The following is a 20,918-nucleotide window of genomic DNA, read 5'->3' on the forward strand; positions in this document are numbered from 1 at the left end:
ACCTAACATAACCTAACATAACCTAACATAACCTAACATAACCTAACATAACCTAACATAACCTAACATAACCTAACATAACCTAACATAACCTAACATAACCTAACATAACCTAACATAACCTAACATAACCTAACATAACCTAACATAACCTAACATAACCTAACATAACCTAACATAACCTAACATAACCTAACATAACCTAACATAACCTAACATAACCTAACATAACCTAACATAACCTAACATAACCTAACATAACCTAACATAACCTAACATAACCTAACATAACCTAACATAACCTAACATAACCTAACATAACCTAACATAACCTAACATAACCTAACATAACCTAACATAACCTAACATAACCTAACATAACCTAACATAACCTAACATAACCTAACATAACCTAACATAACCTAACATAACCTAACATAACCTAACATAACCTAACATAACCTAACATAACCTAACATAACCTAACATAACCTAACATAACCTAACATAACCTAACATAACCTAACATAACCTAACATAACCTAACATAACCTAACATAACCTAACATAACCTAACATAACCTAACATAACCTAACATAACCTAACATAACCTAACATAACCTAACATAACCTAACATAACCTAACATAACCTAACATAACCTAACATAACCTAACATAACCTAACATAACCTAACATAACCTAACATAACCTAACATAACCTAACATAACCTAACATAACCTAACGGTTAAACATTGGTCAATAAGTTTACAAAGTTATGAATGCTGTCGACATCTCACTATATTGTTCGCGATGGGCTCCGTTCTAACTACAGCTTATGTTGGTTGCGTATATCTCATCAGATATTAGCTTTGCGTCAATTTTGGTTTGGTTTGTAGCAATGTGTTGCTATGGGTTAATTCACTATAATTTTTCAGATTTTTAAATGCAAGGGTTTAAGAGTTATACACTGTTTACCAAAAACCCTGTGGTTCATGTTAGCTACTTTATGAGAATCGATATTCAAACATATAAAAGCAACTTATTTGGAAAAACTCGCAAATTAAAATATTCAAATTAAATCTTAAATAATTATTATTTTTAAAATGAAAATAGTTTCTTACCTCTGTGATGACACAGCACTACGCGCGCGCGCCCGTAGGCCGCAGCCTACAGCTACGTAGCTTCCGAGTTCATGAACTCGTCACGCGTTATCAAACACCACTCAGCTGTTTACTACACTTTAGCGCTTTTTACACTTTTGCAGCACTTTAGCGACCACTAATTTGGTTTAACACTTTTGGAACTTTTAAAATGTTAGTTCATCCAATTTATTAGCTAAGTAAGTAAGATTGAGTAGGTAGGTATCCTTCCTCATCGTAAATCACTAATTTATGACAACATCAACTTCAGGATTACGGAGATGTTGTTCAATATGTCCGCCTTGTAGCTCTAGGCATTTGCCACACCGTTTAATGATATTTGCACGAACGCGTCGTAGAATTGATGTATCGGACTTTAATTTATTAAATGCTGCGACTATTCTCAAACGCATTTCGGCCTCGGTGTCGCAGGTTTTTTTAAAAACGGACTGTTTGACAGTACCCCAGAGAAAAAAATCGGTGTGAGATCAGGTGACCTCGCAGGCCAATTGACGGGTCCACCCGGCACCCCGGCCAATCCACCTTTCGCCGTATTCTGCATTCAAATATTCTCTCACAGGGCGCGAGAAGTGCGGCGGTGCGCCGTCATGTTGAAACCGTAAACGGCGCACGAGATTGAGATTTAGTTCGTCAAGTTCCTCGCTCAACTCTTCTCGCAGGAAGCGAAGGTAGTTCCCACCGTTCATTGTTTGGGTTAGGAAACAAGGTCCAATTATTTTGTCCCCTATTATTCCCGCCCAAACATTAATCCTCCATCGGTGTTGAAAGTGACTGGGTTTAGTGGCATGCGGATTAATGACTGACCATACGTGTTCATTGTGAGAGTTAGCTGTTCTAACAAATGAGCACTCATCAGTAAACAGAACATGGCTCAAGAACTCTCTATCCTCTTCAACCTTGTCTAGTACCCATCTGCTGTACACCATTCTAGGCTCATAGTCCGTGGGAAGTAGACTGAACTCGACGATAGTGAAACGGGTGCTGGCCATCATCTTTGAGGATCCTCCAAACACGCATGTGGTTCACACCTGCGTGTGCTTCGCGTTGGATCTTCCCCAAACATGTCCAGGATTTGCTCCTCGATGTCACCGTCGTGAATTCTCGGCCTTCGTGCGTGTTGATCACGGCCATGTACACTGCCAGTGTTGTACATACGTATGTGCAGTCGTTGGAATGCCATCGTCGATGGTAGGTCTTCATAAAGTCGACGCGCCTCCGCATAGTTACAGTTGCATCTCCCGAGACACATCAGTAATTTCGCAACGCAATGCGCGCGTACGTCGCGTTCGAGGCAAGCTGCGCGAGCGACTGGAGTCGAGCGCCTGAGCAGCGGGAGGGCGGCTCTAGCCTCTAGCTCCGGCAAGGCGGCGCGCGCCATATTATGACGTATCAAAGGATGCCGCCGCGCCGTCGCGGGCGCGGCGGCATCCTTTGATACGTTATACCAGTTATACCACAGTTATACCACTTATACGGCACGCTCCGATGTGGTAAATTCAGGTGTTAGAAACATTTTTTTAAAGTGTCCATTTTATTAGGTATTTTAACTATGAACAATAACTGACCACTACTTGATATTTTTTAAATATTATTTTCATTAGTGGTACGGCTTTATGATTATGTATACATAGCTACCACTACACTTACTTACTTTACTTACTTTACTTACTGTACTTTTGATTTCTCAGGACAAAAATAGCTTATCCCCGGGACGCAACGTGTTTCTGTACCAAGAAAAACATTTAAACGGATGATCCTTTAAAAATCCCTAGGGATCACCAGGATTAAGGAATGCAATTCCTTTCAGCATCAGGGTTCAGGAGTTGGATCCTCGAGGTCAACGACAAAGTGTTTACTTGGTATAGATACCTTCAATATTTATCAATTTATAACCAACAGTTTCTGAATTCCATCAGTTTTGGTGGTCAGGTCCCCTGCAGCATCAGGATTGAGGAGTTGGAATCTAAATTTTTTACGAAACAATGTCGCAAAGTTCCTTTATCGATTAAAAAAAAAACGCAAATCGGTTCAGAAATCTCGGAGATTTCGGTGTACATAGGTAGAAAAACACAACTCCCTTTTTGAAAGTCGGTTAAAAAAGTAGCCTATGCTACTCCCTGGTCCATCCTCTATTTGTCTATGAAAATCCCGTCAAAATCGGTTCAGCCATTCTGAAGATTAGCCTTTTCAAACAGACAGACAGACAGACAGACACAAAAATTTAAAAAAAAAATTTAATTATAGTATCGTTCAAATGACCATATGAACTTAATATGAGGTAGTTATTTCGAAATTACAGACAGACACTTCAATTTTATTTATTAGTACATAGTCTATACTAATAAATAATTAATAATAAAGGTTGTACTTGCATTAATATTAGGCAGGTACCTATATAAAATATTTGCACGCCGTTACTACTAAATGAATAATTGTAATATCCTCGTTATCTATTAATCAATGATTCAGATAGGTTGCGCCACTTGTGGGCTAATAGGAGGAAATCAAAACTCACTAGTGTACAAAATATTGAGTTTATTTCGTTTGGTTTGCGCCACACACTGTACTTACCTGTACTTACTTACCTACCTGCCAAATCTCATGATTCTAGGTCAACGGGAAGTTCCCTATAGGTTTTCTTGACGACGGACGGTCGGACAGACAACAAAGTGATCCTATGAGGGTTCCGTTTTTCCTTTTGAGGTACGGAACCCTAAAAACATTCTGTATACCTACGCAGAGAAACTTTCAGCTTTTATAAAATAACGAAGGCCTGGCTCTCGCGGGCTCTTAGTCCTATATTTTATGCAAAGAATCTTAATTTGCATCTCACGACCCCCCGCTTTTATATCAATGTTACCCGTTTCTACACCCACCTCCACACTCAATACATTCGCTACTGCGGGCCACTGCGGGCTGCTATCGAAGTCACTGTCAAACTCAAACTTGCAAGTTGGGGTCACTGCACACACGTCACGACGTCACCTATGTCAAAATGCTCATGACGTCAGTGGTCAGTGTCAAACGAAATGAAATGAAAACAAAGTGATATAAAAATGAGACTAGCTTTTCTAGTATTTTGTTTGTAATGTACTGTGTACATAAGTAGTGAGTAGTGTAGTTGTGATACCTAGGTAGTTGATAGTTATCTTATCACAATAATGAAATCATATCAAACACTCATTAGCATAAGCCATATCGATGAGTTTGTGCACGCTTTGTTCTAATGAGATTATTTCCCGGATGAATCTTAATAGAGCAAGAAATAGTTTAAAACTTTCGTAAAAACGGTAAGTGAATAGTTAGTTAATTTAAGGTCACTACTAACATTAGTGCAGTGTGAACTGTAGGTACCTACCTAAATGAGCAAAGATAGATATAATGTGGGTTTATTTTAAAAAATACAGCACTTGTTTTGTTGAGTAGCGTTTACTTAAAATGTTTGGTGTGATTTTGTATTGCATTCATCAGTTACTAGTTAGTCGTTGGCGTTCTCTGCATGTATTATTTACTCGCATCTTTTTTTTAATAAGTTTTAGAATATTTTGTGTTTAGAGCAGAATAAGAATTTTTCAAATTCATTATAATTTTTACAGGTGCTTTTAAAATTAAATTCATTGATAGCAAAGGTAAACGTGCATGAACCAACGTTTGGTTTGGAATACCATTTGTAATGAAATGAACCAATGAGAAACAGTAAAGTTAAATTATTAATTAGCGAAGTAGATGGTTTGGCAATCGTAATGAGTCATGAGTACCCCTTAGTAGGAAATATTGAGTTGAGTATTTGTTAAACAAGATAGCAAAGTTCGTTTTTGTTGCAAGTACCTAGATTGAATCCCGAGCGAGCGAAGGATTCAGGATAAGTTAGAATCCTGAGTGTAGAAGGGATTTAAAGGCACAAGAAACAAAAAACTTTTCTTTGTGTGATACATACAACTTTTCATCTCAATAGCGAAAAATTAATTAAGATGCTTACATCTTAATTTAATTTTTAAATAGGTAGTTATTTCACACTTTTCTGGGATAAAATTCAATTAAGTATGGTAATAATAATAGGTATTAGTTAATAATCCTCACTAATTAATTTTGATGGTGTTATATTATCACTAGATTTTAAACTTTTACATCAAAACTACAAAGAAAGGACCTAATCAAAACATAAACTTTTTTGTTTTCATTTTTGTTGGTCAATCATTCGAGACATAAATAATATGAAAGTAACTAGTTAATAAATTTTAATTTTGTTTTCAGTTTCAAATTGTTTTACAATATTAACAAGTCTTAAAAACACATTTCAATTAAAAGTCAATAGTTTAAACAGAGTTTGAAAAATATAAATTAAGTAAATTAAATGATGGGGTATACAATAGTATACTTAAACAAAATTCCGAATGTTTCTTGAGACACTGAATTGAAGAAATGCCAATCAGAGTGTTCTAAACATTTTGTCTTTTTCTTGTAAAGTAGAGTAGAGAGAACTTTTGCTCACGGGTTGTAGGCAGCAAAGGCACCCTTTTTGAGCTAGTAAGGTGGAAACATATTGTTTATGGTGATTGTGGTTATGTGTGTTTGTTTCAGGCTTAACTAAGCAACACAAAATGGAGGCAGAAGAAGAGAACATAGAGATGAGTGCGTGCAGCGCCCGGCGCGCGTGCAGCGCCCGGCGCGCGTGCACGCTGCGCGGCGCGGCGCGGCAGGCGGCGGTCAACTTCATGCCCTCGCGCCAGCTCGCACACGGTGAGCCATTGTTACTAGTTGTTTAGCTGACTACCTACAGGAAGATTGTGAGACTCATAACATATTTCCTATAGGGTACCCCTCAGGCTATGTTGTGTTTGTATATTTTTTTTCAAGCTACATAAGCCTTGATAGGTGAGTCCTGAAGTAACTGGTTTTTTATTGAGGAGTAAAAGTGAGCTGTACTTTAGTGTAGACGTATGTACATTGTACCTGCCATAGCAAATAGAGTAACTAGTGTAAAATAGTAATTTGTTCAATAGGAGGCCTTATCACTAAAACTGCAATTTGTTCAATTCACAGATGTGTTCACTGTGTGTGTTACAGAGCCCAAATGCTAGTGTTGCAGCAGCCGACCCTAACAAGCCCTAATCAAGTTAGCTCCACAATTAGTTGCTCTGAATCATTCCACTCGGCTCACTGTAGGCATGCAAGTGCACTTAATTTCCTGTGTTTCTTTCTAATTGTATATCCAGAAACAAATATTTAAAAATAGTGTTGGCTTTTATATGCCTGACTACATAAAAACCATTATTATTATTACTATTATTGTAAACAAAAGATTTGATATGTAAAATATGTACAAAAATTTGGTGTTCTATATCGTTCAGTGAGGTGTGCCCTCACACCATCTGCAAGTGCTACCATGGTAGTAGTATTCTGGAGTTAAACTGAACAGTTTGTGGTATTGCCTTTTCTGGAAGCCTGTTGGATACGTTGTCATCGGGTCTCGTAAGAGTGGCAAGTTCATTGGTGCTTACATTTTGAAAAAATGAGCTTAAATCGTAATCTCCCCAGTTTATCTAGGATCGGTATGCTTCCTTTTTGTCTATCGATTTTAACTAATCGATATTTTGTGGCTAGAAATCTGTTATCGTCCTCCCCAGACACGCTGCGACTGCGGCGCGTCAACAGCGAGCGCGGCGCGCTGCTGGGTGCCGCGAGCGACGCGCCCGATGCGGCCGACCGGCAGGCGGACATCATCGTGCGCGAGATGCAGCAGCACCAGCTGCTGATGGAGGACAACCCGCTGGCCGAAGAGCTGAGGAGGTAACGGCGGCTTCCCGATGAGCAACATCAAACCCGACTCTCGAATTCCTCGTCCACACCCTCCCCGCTACTCGCGCCACACCATCGCTGAGCTTATAACATTTTTGCCCTGCATCTGAATAACCCGGTCCAGCACAATGTACACAAATAATATTATATCAGTGCACAACATAGCGGATAAGGCAGCTTACATTTGTGCAGGGAAGCACTGCGCGACTTGCCGCGCGGCCTCACCATGAAGAGAACCGTGCGCGCCAAGCTGTCGGCGTCCGTGAGCCTGCGCTCCAAGCGCCGCCCCATATCGCTCTGCAAGAGGCTGAAGTACAGAATCAGCTTCGCGTGGAAGAGAGTGAGTACATTATCTCGCTTTTCTGAAATCTAGTCGATTGTAAATATTTCTTTTTCATAGTTCCTCGATTGTATTTATTCGTCATTGACGGGGCAGACTTCGACGAAGGCTACGTCGTGAAGAAATCTATTTTAATCTAAAGAAAATCTCCAGGACGTGCGGCGGCCGGCGACCCGAAGTGAAGCAGCATAGGCGGCGGCTCTTCTGGCGGCAGTCGGTTCGCCAGCTCACTCTCTTGCTTTGGTCCCCAGAGCCGCGACAAGTGCCGCGACTTCGTGTTCTCGGTGGAGCTGTGGCACGAGGCGATCCGCAGCATCGAGGGGCACCTGGGCTCGGCGGCGGGCTCGTACTTCCGCCTGCTGCGCTGGCTGTTCGCGCTGAACCTGCTGCTGAGCGCGGCGCTGCTCGGCTTGGTGGTGGTGCCGCAGGCGCTGCACGCGGCGGCCGCCAACTCCACCGGCGGGGAGCTGAGCGTGCTGGACTTTATGACCGGGAAGGTGAGCATTTTGATATTTGGCGAATTATTCTACGGATGTAGTAGGATCTGCTGAATATTTGGCAGGCTTAGTGACCCCGAGGAGATCTGGATTATAAATAACTGCTTCACAGCCGTATGTTAACATTGGCATGTTTTAGTTTTTTTTAATATGGGTATAATGGTCTTTTGGCTCAAAGATATTATTGAATTTTATATTTTCCACTGCCTTAAGAATTAGTTGTGGAAGATTAATACTTCCTACACGGCGTTCGCGTGCTCGTACACCGTGCTCGGCCTTTGCTTGCGTAGGGCGGGCTGGAACACTCGCTGCTGTTCTTCGGCTCCTACCACGACGCGGAGCTCGCGGCGCCCGCGCCGGGCGCGCGCTACTACATGCCGTTCGCGTACTTCTACACCATGCTCTGCCTTTACTTGATGTCTTTTGCGGTGCTGTGCTACAGGTAAAAAAAATCTTTCTATAAACCAGCTTCCAACACCACTACAAAGTAATTTTTTTTTTATTTTTCTACAAGTACGAGTATGTTCATTTCTAGTGTTGTTATTATTGTACGTAACGCGGCTCGCCCGTTGTGCGCAGGACGGCGGCGTCGTACCGGCGCAACTTCATCGTGCCGGCTGGCGCGCTGGCGGCGCCGCTGGCTGCCAAGCTGTTCTGCGGCTGGGACTTCGGCATCGCGTCGCCGCGCGGCGCCGCACGCGCCGCGCACGCCTTGTTCCTGGAGTTCAAGGTGCCCGTGCAGCACGACACGACTTACAATCGTGAGAACGAGTCAACCGAAGTGAACTGAGGCTGTTTACGTCCTGCGATCGGAAATAATCTCACGCATACGTAATGAATTGTCATATTATCGCCTTAAAACCCTCATCAGGAGCGTCATGTACTGCACCTGGCCGGACCGGACTGCGATTTCCAAAAAAAAGAAGAGTTTTGCTGAAGAATGCGTACAGCTATCGCTTCGCTGGCGTCGGACGTTGCTCGACGCCTGAATTTCGTTTTGAAAAGTTCTACTTTGTAACAGGAGTTGCTGAACGAGCAAAACAAGCACCAGATGCCGACGTCGCTGTGGGTGCGCGTGTGGCGGCGCACCACCAACGTGCTGGTGACGGCGCTGGTGCTGGCGGCCACGGCGGGCGTGCAGTTCGGACTGTGGCGGCTGTTGGCGGCGCGGCCGGTGGCGGGCCACAGGGAGATATACATATCGCTGGCCGTGACCGCGGTCGCGGCCGCGTGCCCCGTGCTGCTTAGTTTTATAGTTAAGTGAGTTGTCGTATTTTTTCTTTTGGTTTGCTTGCTTGATGTTCTGGCTGGGGCCGGCTCTGCGGCCGCGAAACTGACACCTCGACAAAATCGGTCGAGGTCCAAATGTTAAAGCTTTATTTTTGCCATTTTTTTTATTTATTTAGGAAATATTACATGAGTTCATAGTCTATTTTAGGCAAATTCACTGAGCCAGTTAAGTTTTCACACAAAGGAATCATTATGTAATTGAATTAGGTATAATTTAATTAGGCAATTCCCGATCGGACAAATTATTATTTTGGCTCGCATATACCAACATATTGATTCACTCCTCCACAAGCGCGGTAAGGTTTGCACGCAATCAGGAAACGAATTAGACACATTTCCTGCTTTCAGATGCAAACCTCCCGTACCCGTAGAAGAATATATCAATATGTTGGTATTTATTATTGTACCTATCGCACGATCTGTAAAGAAAGTTGTTTCTACGATAGTTACGATTAACCTTTGAAAGATGAAATGTGTAGTGTTTTGGTACACTATATTTGATTTTATTCAACAAGTAAGGACAATTCAATTTTAATTTATTTTCGGTTGTCCTACGTTACTAATCAAGTTCTGGGAGCAATTTTTGGTGAAGTTCATAATTTGTTATCGCCTTTGGTGCCAAACCGATGGATAAATCGGTTCGAGTTTCGGCGACGCGCTACTCGGGTGTCGTCGCCCGTGCACTGACGCCGCGCTGTGTGTGCAGGCTGGAGCACTACTCGGCGCGGACGGGCTTCTACGTGACGCTGGCGCGCACGTGGCTGCTGGACATCGGCACGCTGCTCATGCTGCTGGCGTACTGGGCGCGCTCCGCGGACGCGGTGAGCGCACTCCGCTGTCGAACAGTCGCCGTGGCACTCCGCTGTCGGAAAACAAAATGACAAAAAACGTCACACGAGCATCACTTGTTTTCCCGACACTCGCACGTGATGGCTCTCAATTCTTTCATGTTTTGGTCGATCGGGCTGGATAGTAGTCGCCCGGAACTGGCTGAACAGATTTCAGCGGGACCGATTCTGTCAGCTCCAAATCTCTGTCGGGCGTCCTCCGACACCTGAATGTTTCCGTTCTAATGTTATTTCGGAACTGTCCAGGGAAGCTCAGCGCCGTCGTTCGCCGAGCTAAATATTTAAACAGATTTCTGAACTTCATTACTTCCATTATTATTGTTTGTTGGAATAAAAATCTTATTATGTTAAGCTATATGTAGGCCAAGTTGCGTTGGAATCGGTTCAGGGAGTAGTTTTAGCGTGAAAAGTGCGCAGGCAGACGGACGAAAATCAAAAATGTTTTAGGAAATATATCGATAGTAATGCTTCTCTGCCAATTGAAATTTTTGAATAAGCATAGATCTCGTAGAGTGCGCACGGCTCCCTGTGGCCGCGTGATGCGTGTAGCGAGTGTGTGTGCGCACGGCTCCCTGTGACCGCGAGTGTCGTGTGCGCAGTGCTGGGAGACGCGCGTGGGGCAGGAGGGCTACCGGCTGGTGGCGCTGGACGCGCTGCTGTCGCTGCTGCTGATCCCCGGCGCGGAGGTCGCGCGCGGAGTGCTCTACAAGTTAGTGTTACATGCTGTCACCACGTGGTGCGTGTAGCGAGTGTCGTGTGCGCAGTGCTGGGAGACGCGCGTGGGGCAGGAGGGCTACCGGCTGGTGGCGCTGGACGCGCTGCTGTCGCTGCTGCTGATCCCCGGCGCGGAGGTCGCGCGCGGAGTGCTCTACAAGTTAGTGTTACATGCTGTCACCACGTGGTGCGTGTAGCGAGTGTCGTGTGCGCAGTGCTGGGAGACGCGCGTGGGGCAGGAGGGCTACCGGCTGGTGGCGCTGGACGCGCTGCTGTCGCTGCTGCTGATCCCCGGCGCGGAGGTCGCGCGCGGAGTGCTCTACAAGTTAGTGTTACATGCTGTCACCACGTGGTGCGTGTAGCGAGTGTCGTGTGCGCAGTGCTGGGAGACGCGCGTGGGGCAGGAGGGCTACCGGCTGGTGGCGCTGGACGCGCTGCTGTCGCTGCTGCTGATCCCCGGCGCGGAGGTCGCGCGCGGAGTGCTCTACAAGTTAGTGTTACATGCTGTCACCACGTGGTGCGTGTAGCGAGTGTCGTGTGCGCAGTGCTGGGAGACGCGCGTGGGGCAGGAGGGCTACCGGCTGGTGGCGCTGGACGCGCTGCTGTCGCTGCTGCTGATCCCCGGCGCGGAGGTCGCGCGCGGAGTGCTCTACAAGTTAGTGTTACATGCTGTCACCACGTGGTGCGTGTAGCGAGTGTCGTGTGCGCAGTGCTGGGAGACGCGCGTGGGGCAGGAGGGCTACCGGCTGGTGGCGCTGGACGCGCTGCTGTCGCTGCTGCTGATCCCCGGCGCGGAGGTCGCGCGCGGAGTGCTCTACAAGTTAGTGTTACATGCTGTCACCACGTGGTGCGTGTAGCGAGTGTCGTGTGCGCAGTGCTGGGAGACGCGCGTGGGGCAGGAGGGCTACCGGCTGGTGGCGCTGGACGCGCTGCTGTCGCTGCTGCTGATCCCCGGCGCGGAGGTCGCGCGCGGAGTGCTCTACAAGTTAGTGTTACATGCTGTCACCACGTGGTGCATGTAGCGAGTGTCGTGTGCGCAGTGCTGGGAGACGCGCGTGGGGCAGGAGGGCTACCGGCTGGTGGCGCTGGACGCGCTGCTGTCGCTGCTGCTGATCCCCGGCGCGGAGGTCGCGCGCGGAGTGCTCTACAAGTTAGTGTTACATGCTGTCACCACGTGGTGCGTGTAGCGAGTGTCGTGTGCGCAGTGCTGGGAGACGCGCGTGGGGCAGGAGGGCTACCGGCTGGTGGCGCTGGACGCGCTGCTGTCGCTGCTGCTGATCCCCGGCGCGGAGGTCGCGCGCGGAGTGCTCTACAAGTTAGTGTTACATGCTGTCACCACGTGGTGCGTGTAGCGAGTGTCGTGTGCGCAGTGCTGGGAGACGCGCGTGGGGCAGGAGGGCTACCGGCTGGTGGCGCTGGACGCGCTGCTGTCGCTGCTGCTGATCCCCGGCGCGGAGGTCGCGCGCGGAGTGCTCTACAAGTTAGTGTTACATGCTGTCACCACGTGGTGCGTGTAGCGAGTGTCGTGTGCGCAGTGCTGGGAGACGCGCGTGGGGCAGGAGGGCTACCGGCTGGTGGCGCTGGACGCGCTGCTGTCGCTGCTGCTGATCCCCGGCGCGGAGGTCGCGCGCGGAGTGCTCTACAAGTTAGTGTTACATGCTGTCACCACGTGGTGCGTGTAGCGAGTGTCGTGTGCGCAGTGCTGGGAGACGCGCGTGGGGCAGGAGGGCTACCGGCTGGTGGCGCTGGACGCGCTGCTGTCGCTGCTGCTGATCCCCGGCGCGGAGGTCGCGCGCGGAGTGCTCTACAAGTTAGTGTTACATGCTGTCACCACGTGGTGCGTGTAGCGAGTGTCGTGTGCGCAGTGCTGGGAGACGCGCGTGGGGCAGGAGGGCTACCGGCTGGTGGCGCTGGACGCGCTGCTGTCGCTGCTGCTGATCCCCGGCGCGGAGGTCGCGCGCGGAGTGCTCTACAAGTTAGTGTTACATGCTGTCACCACGTGGTGCGTGTAGCGAGTGTCGTGTGCGCAGTGCTGGGAGACGCGCGTGGGGCAGGAGGGCTACCGGCTGGTGGCGCTGGACGCGCTGCTGTCGCTGCTGCTGATCCCCGGCGCGGAGGTCGCGCGCGGAGTGCTCTACAAGTTAGTGTTACATGCTGTCACCACGTGGTGCGTGTAGCGAGTGTCGTGTGCGCAGTGCTGGGAGACGCGCGTGGGGCAGGAGGGCTACCGGCTGGTGGCGCTGGACGCGCTGCTGTCGCTGCTGCTGATCCCCGGCGCGGAGGTCGCGCGCGGAGTGCTCTACAAGTTAGTGTTACATGCTGTCACCACGTGGTGCATGTAGCGAGTGTCGTGTGCGCAGTGCTGGGAGACGCGCGTGGGGCAGGAGGGCTACCGGCTGGTGGCGCTGGACGCGCTGCTGTCGCTGCTGCTGATCCCCGGCGCGGAGGTCGCGCGCGGAGTGCTCTACAAGTTAGTGTTACATGCTGTCACCACGTGGTGCGTGTAGCGAGTGTCGTGTGCGCAGTGCTGGGAGACGCGCGTGGGGCAGGAGGGCTACCGGCTGGTGGCGCTGGACGCGCTGCTGTCGCTGCTGCTGATCCCCGGCGCGGAGGTCGCGCGCGGAGTGCTCTACAAGTTAGTGTTACATGCTGTCACCACGTGGTGCGTGTAGCGAGTGTCGTGTGCGCAGTGCTGGGAGACGCGCGTGGGGCAGGAGGGCTACCGGCTGGTGGCGCTGGACGCGCTGCTGTCGCTGCTGCTGATCCCCGGCGCGGAGGTCGCGCGCGGAGTGCTCTACAAGTTAGTGTTACATGCTACTTTCACACTTCATACTAGTTAATAACAAAAAAGTTTTATAGTTATACTACTAATTAAGTTTTAACAGACAATTTTTCTTTTGTTTTTCCGCCATGTTTTACTCCTTTTTAATCTGCGTTCGGAATTGTGTCAATCATAAAATAAAATATATTAATAAATTAATATTATTTTCTTTTATGTTTCATGTTGTGTTACAGAATTATAAAGTCTAAACACATTTTAACAAAAAGTAAATACTTCAAATAATAAAATAGAGTTAAAAAATTGTCGAAATAAAAATATATATGGAGTATGCAATATTATATACAACATTTCCGAACGTTTCTTGTGACGATGAATTGAAGAAATGCCAATCCAAAGCGTTCTAAAATCGAAACACTTTTTCTCACTCCAGTGAGCAAAAACGAGTTTTGCTCACTGGTTTTGGGCAGCAAAGACGCCCTGTTTGAGCTAGAGAGGTGAAATGGTTATTTTCACCTCTCTAAATCAAATAGGGCGCGTTTGGTGCCCAAAACCAGTTTGCAAAAGTCGTTTTTGCTCACCCCAGTGTTTTGAATTTGAATGAAGTGTTTTGAATTTAGAACGCTTTGGATTGGTATTTCTTCAATTCATCGTCTCAAGAAACGTTCGGAAATGTTGTATATAATATTGCATACCCCATACATTTTATTTCGACAATTTTTTTAACTCTCTATTTTATTATTTCAAATATTTACTTTTTGTTAAAATGTGTTTTAGACTTTATAATTCTGTAACACAACATGAAACAGAAAAGAAAATAATATTAATTTATTATTATATTTTATTTTATGATTGACACAAATCCGAACGCAGATTAAAAAGGAGTAAGACATGGCGGAAAAACAAAAGAAAAATTTTCTACGAGGTCTTAAATCTTAATAAGTAGGTACAATGTACATACCTATTACATATCTAATTTCTTTGTAGATAATTGTTATAAAAGTTTTAAAAATAACTAAATGAGTGATTCTAGTGATAATATATAATTTAACACCATCAGTTATTAAAGGAATCAGTGTCTAACGCTGAATTAAACTTTGTTCCGGGAAAGTCGCGTGAAAAATATTTGAAAGCCTTTGAATATTTAACGATTGGAAACTTGATAAAGTTGTGAAGATCTACTCAGAGAGTGGTTTTTATCATAAACACGTAATATACATGAATGTGAAAATTTCTTAGTGTTTCAATAAATAATTATTTTTCTTATATTTTTTCGCTATTGAGGTGAAAAATTGTATGTATCACACGATAGCAAAGTTTTTGTTTCTTGTGCCTTTGAACCTCTCGCTACACTCAGGATTCTAAATTAGGATCCTTCGCCCGCTCGGGGTTCAAACTAGGCACTCGTAACAAAAACGAGCTTTGCTTTTGCTATCTTGTTGAACAAATAACTACGAGTATGTATTATACGTTTCAACAACTATTAATAACGATGTAGGTTGTTGTTTGGTGCTCCGTGTCACGTGTGTCGTGTCACGTGTGCCGTGTCACGTGTGCCGTCACTTCAACACTCACATAATATTTTAGTGTAAGTAGTTGTATTTAGTTTTAGAACTCTTACTTCTTTCCTGTGTACATCGGCTGTATACATCAATTTCTTAATATCTATGCGTCAGCTTGATATGTGCATATTTACTTATTCGTTCGATGGCGAGGGCCGGCTGTGCATTATCAGGATTTTTTTCTGTCGCAAACACGTCCTTAAAAATATCTGGTTCCCTGCGAGAATAACAGAAAACTATTGTAAAATGTGTCCAACGGACGTCCCCCGCCGCCTGAATGTGACAGTTCGTGATAATATACCTAAGCCGGAGCACTGTGCCGCAGGTGGAAGCTGCTGGGCGGCGCGCCCGCCTTCGACATCACGTACAACTCGCTGACGCTGATCTACAACCAGGCCGTGCTGTGGCTGGGCGCGCTGTTCGCGCCGCTGCTGGTGCCGGCCGTGACGCTCAAGCTGCTGCTGCTGTTCTACGTCAAGCGCGAGACGGCGCTGCGCACGTGCCACGCCGGCAAGAAGGTACCTCTGTGGTATAGTGGCAGTTCTGTTGAAGCTGCACGACTAGAGTGATGGCCGACCTCCGTGACGCTCGTCGCGGCTAACAATACGATTAGGTTTAGACTTGTCGATTTAGTTTAAACATTTCTTACGATAGAATTTTTTCACATTATTTTTTTCTAGCTGATTTTATATGTTCGCACATCTTCGAGGTCATCATTACGTTGAACTCTCAAGTCTGCAAGTTTCCTGATATAAGAAACGACATTCTAAAGACTTGAAAACGTAAAACTTTAGCGCTCCATGTTAGGAACGGAGAGCGGAGAGCCTCGGGAAGACGAGTCCGTGGCAGTCCGAGGCGCCGACGTCGTCGCGCAGCGTGTCGACTGGCGCGCTAGCGGGACGTGCGCATGTTACACTCAGGCAGGAGTGCTCGTGTTATTGAAGCGAATAAAATAATCAAAAACATGGCTGAGAGTGTTCATTATTCCGAGATACACACAACATATACATAATATCTTTACTTGAATACTTGATATTCTATCAAGAAATATATGAAACAAGAAATTGCCAGATAGCGATTTCTCGTTTCATTCGATTTCTTCGTGTTGACTTATCGACTGACTTGACCATCGAACTGGACCGGTCTAGACCCTAGCCTGTCAAAGTCACTGTAGTAGAGACATGTAATTTTTTTTGTACATGAAGGTGTGGCGCGCGGCGCAGACGCAGACCGTGCTGTACATGCTGGTGACGCTGTCGCTGTTCGCGACGCTCTTCGCCATCGGCTCGCTGTTCTTAAGGTTATATTAAGTTTTTAATCATTTTGAAACGATATTCATAAAAGGAATTAAACATTGAAACGGAACGCTCTCCTCGTATAGTCAAGAAAATTATAATGTAGTAGTAGTTTCAAAGTTAATCGATTTCCTCTTCATAATTTTAGTATAGATACTTTTAGCTTAATTTTACTAATATTATTTTTAAAATTAAAAAAAAAAAATATTCTTTCGGGTTCATTTTTTTTTTTCAAACCCCGCATGGTCTGTAGGTCGTCGTCGCGGTCGTGTGGCCCGTTTCGACAGTACGAGCACGTGTTCGAGATCGTCAGCGAGGGCCTGCTGCAGCTGTCGCGCCACGACACGCTGCGCGCCGCGCTGCACTTCGTCGTGCGGCCCGGCCCCATCGCCTTCGTGCTGCTGGCGCTGTGGTATGATACTTGACGCTGATATCCCTTATAACTTATAACATTAACTATTTATTTATCGTATACGCTCCACCACCACACATCTGACCCAAGATGGAACGCGTTCGCTTCGATCGTCAAACCTTTACACGATTGTTCCTAGGGAGTCCATTGAAGGATACATCTGCCTTGACTGGCTATTTTTCTACAGTCACTCCTGCGGCTGCCGGGTTGGTCGAGGTCCACAGCGGTGGCCGCCGCTCGCGCGATAAGATCAGCACATCTTCTACTCCATCGACCGTTGTCACTCACAAACACTAAACAGAACGAGTCGTCGAGTGAACCTCTGGTTCGAAATTTTAACTCATTGGATTTTCAAAATAAAGAAGAATAGCTATTTGTACAATGAGATAGCAAATTTATTTAGAGTGCCTAGTTTAAACCCCGAGCGAGCGAAGAATACTATAGTGGAATCTATAACTATATTATAATTTTTGGCCATTTTTCTGCGTAGAAAGTAAATAAGTAAATCTGTTGTAGCGTGTGCGTGTACATCGTGCGCGCGCGCGCCGCGGCGCAGCGCTCCATGGCGCGCCTGCTGCGCCAGATGCTGCGGCTGCAGGCCAAGGACAAGGACTTCCTGCTGGCCGCCATCGAGAAGGTGTCCAACGGAGGTAACGTGCCCTCCCTCCTTCCGCGTGCAGTTGGATTCGTATGAACCCGTCGAGGTGATTCGGAGCGAGGAAAATCTTATTATTTGTATACGAAATAAAATCTGAAACCTTTAAGATTTCCTAGTATTTTAAGTTAACCCTATAAAATTCAATATCTATGATAAGGTTCACAAAATGATTAGCAATTTTGTGTAATATTTCAGAATGGCTGTACAGCCCCAAGGCGGAGGCGCAGGCGGCGGACAGCCACACGTGGAGGTACCTGCACGAGGTGCGGCGCCCCTCCAACGCGGCCTTCCACTTCGACGCGTCGCGCCTCTCGCACGCCTTCCAGCGCCCCGAGTCCCTCGCGCCGGAGCCGCGGCCGCGCTCGCGCCGCGCCGACGACGGCGACACCGACAGCTCCTTCAGCTGGCAGGGCTCCAGCTCCTGCCTCAACCGCAGCGACGACGCCCACGGGGAGAGCTAGCCTTGCGGGCGAGGAGGCCGCGTCGGCGCACTGTGACCGGCGGCTTCCACTTCGACGCGTCGCGCCTCTCGCACGCCTTCCAGCGCCCCGAGTCCCTCGCGCCGGAGCCGCGGCCGCGCTCGCGCCGCGCCGACGACGGCGACACCGACAGCTCCTTCAGCTGGCAGGGCTCCAGCTCCTGCCTCAACCGCAGCGACGACGCCCACGGGGAGAGCTAGCCTTGCGGGCGAGGAGGGCGCGTCGGCGCACTGTGACCGGCGGCTTCCACTTCGACGCGTCGCGCCTCTCGCACGCCTTCCAGCGCCCCGAGCCCCTCGCGCCGGAGCCGCGGCCGCGCTCGCGCCGCGCCGACGACGGCGACACCGACAGCTCCTTCAGCTGGCAGGGCTCCAGCTCCCGCCTCAACCGCAGCGACGGCGCCCACGGGGAGAGCTAGCCTTGCGGGCGAGGAGGGCGCGTCGGCGCACTGTGACCGGCGGCTTCCACTTCGACGCGTCGCGCCTCTCGCACGCCTTCCAGCGCCCCGAGCCCCTCGCGCCGGAGCTGCGGCCGCGCTCGCGCCGCGCCGACGACGGCGACACCGACAGCTCCTTCAGCTGGCAGGGCTCCAGCTCCCGCCTCAACCGCAGCGACGGCGCCCACGGGGAGAGCTAACCTTGCGGGCGAGGAGGCCGCGTCGGCGCACTGTGACCGGAGGCTTTGATCTGCGCCTGCGGCCGCGAGACGTGTTGTGCAGTGCCACCGACTTATCTGTCCAATATTCACTGAAAAATATATTTTTCATCATATTCAATAAAAAATACATCTTATCAAACGATAACATACCGAATCGAGTGTTCTGAATCGACCGGCAGGTGACAGCGGCGCTAGTGGAGAATTTGGTACTATTTAAAAAACTCGCCTAAAATAGTTTAAACATAGCGAGGCTTCAATATTTATAGGAATAATTATATTGCAATACTAGTACACGCCCGCGCCTCGTCCGCGGGGATTGCGAAATGGCGAAGCGTAAGTTGGTGGCACGGCAGCGCGTCTCATTGTGACATTTACATCTCACCAACGTCGATACAATTTCGAGCGTCCAAACACTTCGATGGTAAAATAAAACGGATCTCATGAAGTCGTTTGTCTTTCACACTCGGGGGCTGAACTGCGTCGTTGTAGAGCTCGAGTTAGTCCGTGCGACTCGAGTCGGTGCCTCGAGCGGTATAACCTTGTCATATTAAGATCGCTGATACAGATTTTTTGACTAAATTTAAGACTCGTAAGTCCATTTTACTCTGACGTTATTGTATCCGAATCACTGGAACTCTGTCACGTTTGTGGGATGTAATATTGCATCCTGAACCCACTTGTATGATGTATCAAAGGTATAAAATACTAAAACAGAAAGCTTGTGATTTTACTGGTTGTATTTTAAAAATGCGATTCCAAAAAAACTCGTCCAGAAAATTGCGATTGAATGTACGAAATGTATTTATATTTAAATCTATAGGTAGTCTGATAATACGACCCGAGCGAGCAAAGGATTCTGTAGCACAATCATATAGCAGAGTAGCACATGCTGATTCTAACTTAGAATAGCTATGAGTGATTCTAAGTTAGAATCCTGAGTAGTGAGGGATTCAAAGGTACAAGAAACGAAAAACAGTGCTATGGTGTGATACATAGAACTTTTCACCTCAATAGCGAAAAATACAAGATGTAAGAAAACAATTAATTTTATTGTTCCGTCATTTTTTTCTTCTTTTTTGGCCTGCGTTCGGATTGCGTCATTCATAAATTAAATACATAATATGAAAATAAAAATATTAAGTAATTTTTGTTGATTTACGAAATAACAGCCTTAAAAACACGAAGAGTCAATAGTTTAAATAATAAGTACAGTACAAAGTTTAAAAAGTGTTTAAGAAATAAAATATTGGGGTACATATAGCTAAGTACAATATTATTATAACAATGTTTCCGAACGTTTCTCGAGACAATGAATTGAAGAAATGCTAATCCAGAGCGTTTTAAATTCAAAACACTTTTCCTCAGTCGGTGAGCAAAAATAACTTTTGTTCACTGGTTTTAGGCAGCAAAGGCGCCATTTTTGAGCTAGTGAGGTGAAAAAAATAAGATGCTCCAAATAACAATTTGTCAATTAAAATGTTCGTGACAGAACATTGATATATATCCGTAGAACTGTGAAGGAGAATGTTTCGTCGTCAAAATATAGAAGCGAATTAAGCTTCCCTACCTCGTAAACGTGCTACTCGCTCGCGGCTCTGGCGAGTGGCGAGTGGCGAGTGGCGACATTAACGAACGAAACCAACTCGATCACTTTATTTTTATTAAAGTCAGTTTATGATATTTAATTTGCGTCAAATTTTATGAGAAAACTTTGATAAAATATGTTGAAGGTAGGTACCTATTTTATAATTAGATGTGTATAGTAAAATAATCAAATTACACATTTAGATTGTAAATAAATGATATAGTCAGTACATGTCTTCCTGTGATTCCAAATCAATATTAAGCGTTCAAATGAACTGTTGTATAACAATATGTATACAGTGACAAAGTGGACCAATGATTGTACTTTGTAGGATTCAGTATCGCCCTTCGTGCCAAACGATATACTATGTAAGTGCCGAGACTAAGCATAGCGAGACTAGATGTGGAATGAGGATTAAAGCCACTTTTGACTATAAACAACTATTGTATGGATTTTGTATTATTTATAGCAGAAATATAAATTTCTATCTGAATTTTTTATTCAAGAGACTATCAAACTAATTTTTTACTATGTAATAATATACCTTTAAATTAAGAAATAATAAAAAGTAGGTACCCTTTTATTACTTCTGGTGATCCCATGTCTTTATGTATTTTTATAGAAACTTAAAGAATTTGAAAAATAAAATATTCTTTAAAATAGAATTTACTCTCTTATTTCAACCGCCAAAAATCCTAAGATCGAGAGATAATAGTACCTATATCGTTGGTCGGTATGCAACTAGGACTTGGCTTACTGCTTGCTGTGCGTCGCCGCGCGTCGCATGAATGATGATCCAAGAGTATTTTTATGAAATGAACCAAGAATCAATTTTTTTT

General features: G+C 46.2%; 1 protein-coding gene across 3 annotated transcripts; it reads left to right on the forward strand.

The window, feature by feature from the left end:
- The first annotated feature begins 4,157 nt into the window (after positions 1-4,157).
- LOC123871538 (transmembrane channel-like protein 3) lies at positions 4,158-20,744 on the forward strand. 3 transcript variants are annotated; one of them, XM_045915391.1, is made up of 16 exons: positions 4,163-4,454; positions 5,746-5,904; positions 6,792-6,954; positions 7,156-7,303; positions 7,555-7,800; positions 8,091-8,242; positions 8,380-8,530; positions 8,822-9,060; positions 9,797-9,911; positions 10,538-10,647; positions 15,319-15,511; positions 16,199-16,293; positions 16,542-16,700; positions 17,217-17,350; positions 17,554-17,729; positions 17,944-18,398. In XM_045915391.1, the coding sequence occupies exons 2-16, from the start codon at positions 5,766-5,768 to the stop codon at positions 18,253-18,255; spliced, it is 2,532 nt and encodes an 843-aa protein (XP_045771347.1). In that variant the 5' UTR covers positions 4,163-4,454; positions 5,746-5,765; the 3' UTR covers positions 18,256-18,398. The 3 variants fall into 3 exon arrangements, with proteins under 3 accessions (XP_045771346.1, XP_045771347.1, XP_045771345.1); XM_045915390.1 differs by lacking the exons at positions 15,319-15,511; positions 16,199-16,293; positions 16,542-16,700; ... (1 more) ...; positions 17,554-17,729; positions 17,944-18,398 and adding an exon at positions 13,464-13,540 and having other exon boundaries at positions 4,158-4,454; positions 8,822-9,055; positions 10,538-13,298; XM_045915389.1 differs by lacking the exons at positions 4,163-4,454; positions 5,746-5,904; positions 6,792-6,954; ... (1 more) ...; positions 7,555-7,800; positions 8,091-8,242 and having other exon boundaries at positions 8,433-8,541; positions 8,806-9,055; positions 10,538-13,452; positions 17,944-20,744.
- Positions 20,745-20,918: the final 174 nt, after the last annotated feature.

Source organism: Maniola jurtina, chromosome 14 (genome assembly GCF_905333055.1).
Source record: "Maniola jurtina chromosome 14, ilManJurt1.1, whole genome shotgun sequence".
Lineage (NCBI taxonomy): Eukaryota > Metazoa > Arthropoda > Insecta > Lepidoptera > Nymphalidae > Maniola > Maniola jurtina.

Excerpts from the sequence above, each read along its gene's own strand:
- LOC123871538 (XM_045915389.1), top strand. The coding sequence starts at position 8,852 with ATGCCGACGTCGCTGTGGGTGCGCGTGTGGCGGCGCACCACCAACGTG. Across the intron at positions 9,056-9,796 it reads CCGTGCTGCTTAGTTTTATA|GCTGGAGCACTACTCGGCGC; the intron begins GTTAAGTGAGTT and ends CTGTGTGTGCAG. Across the intron at positions 13,453-15,318 it reads GCGCGCGGAGTGCTCTACAA|GTGGAAGCTGCTGGGCGGCG; the intron begins GTTAGTGTTACA and ends ACTGTGCCGCAG.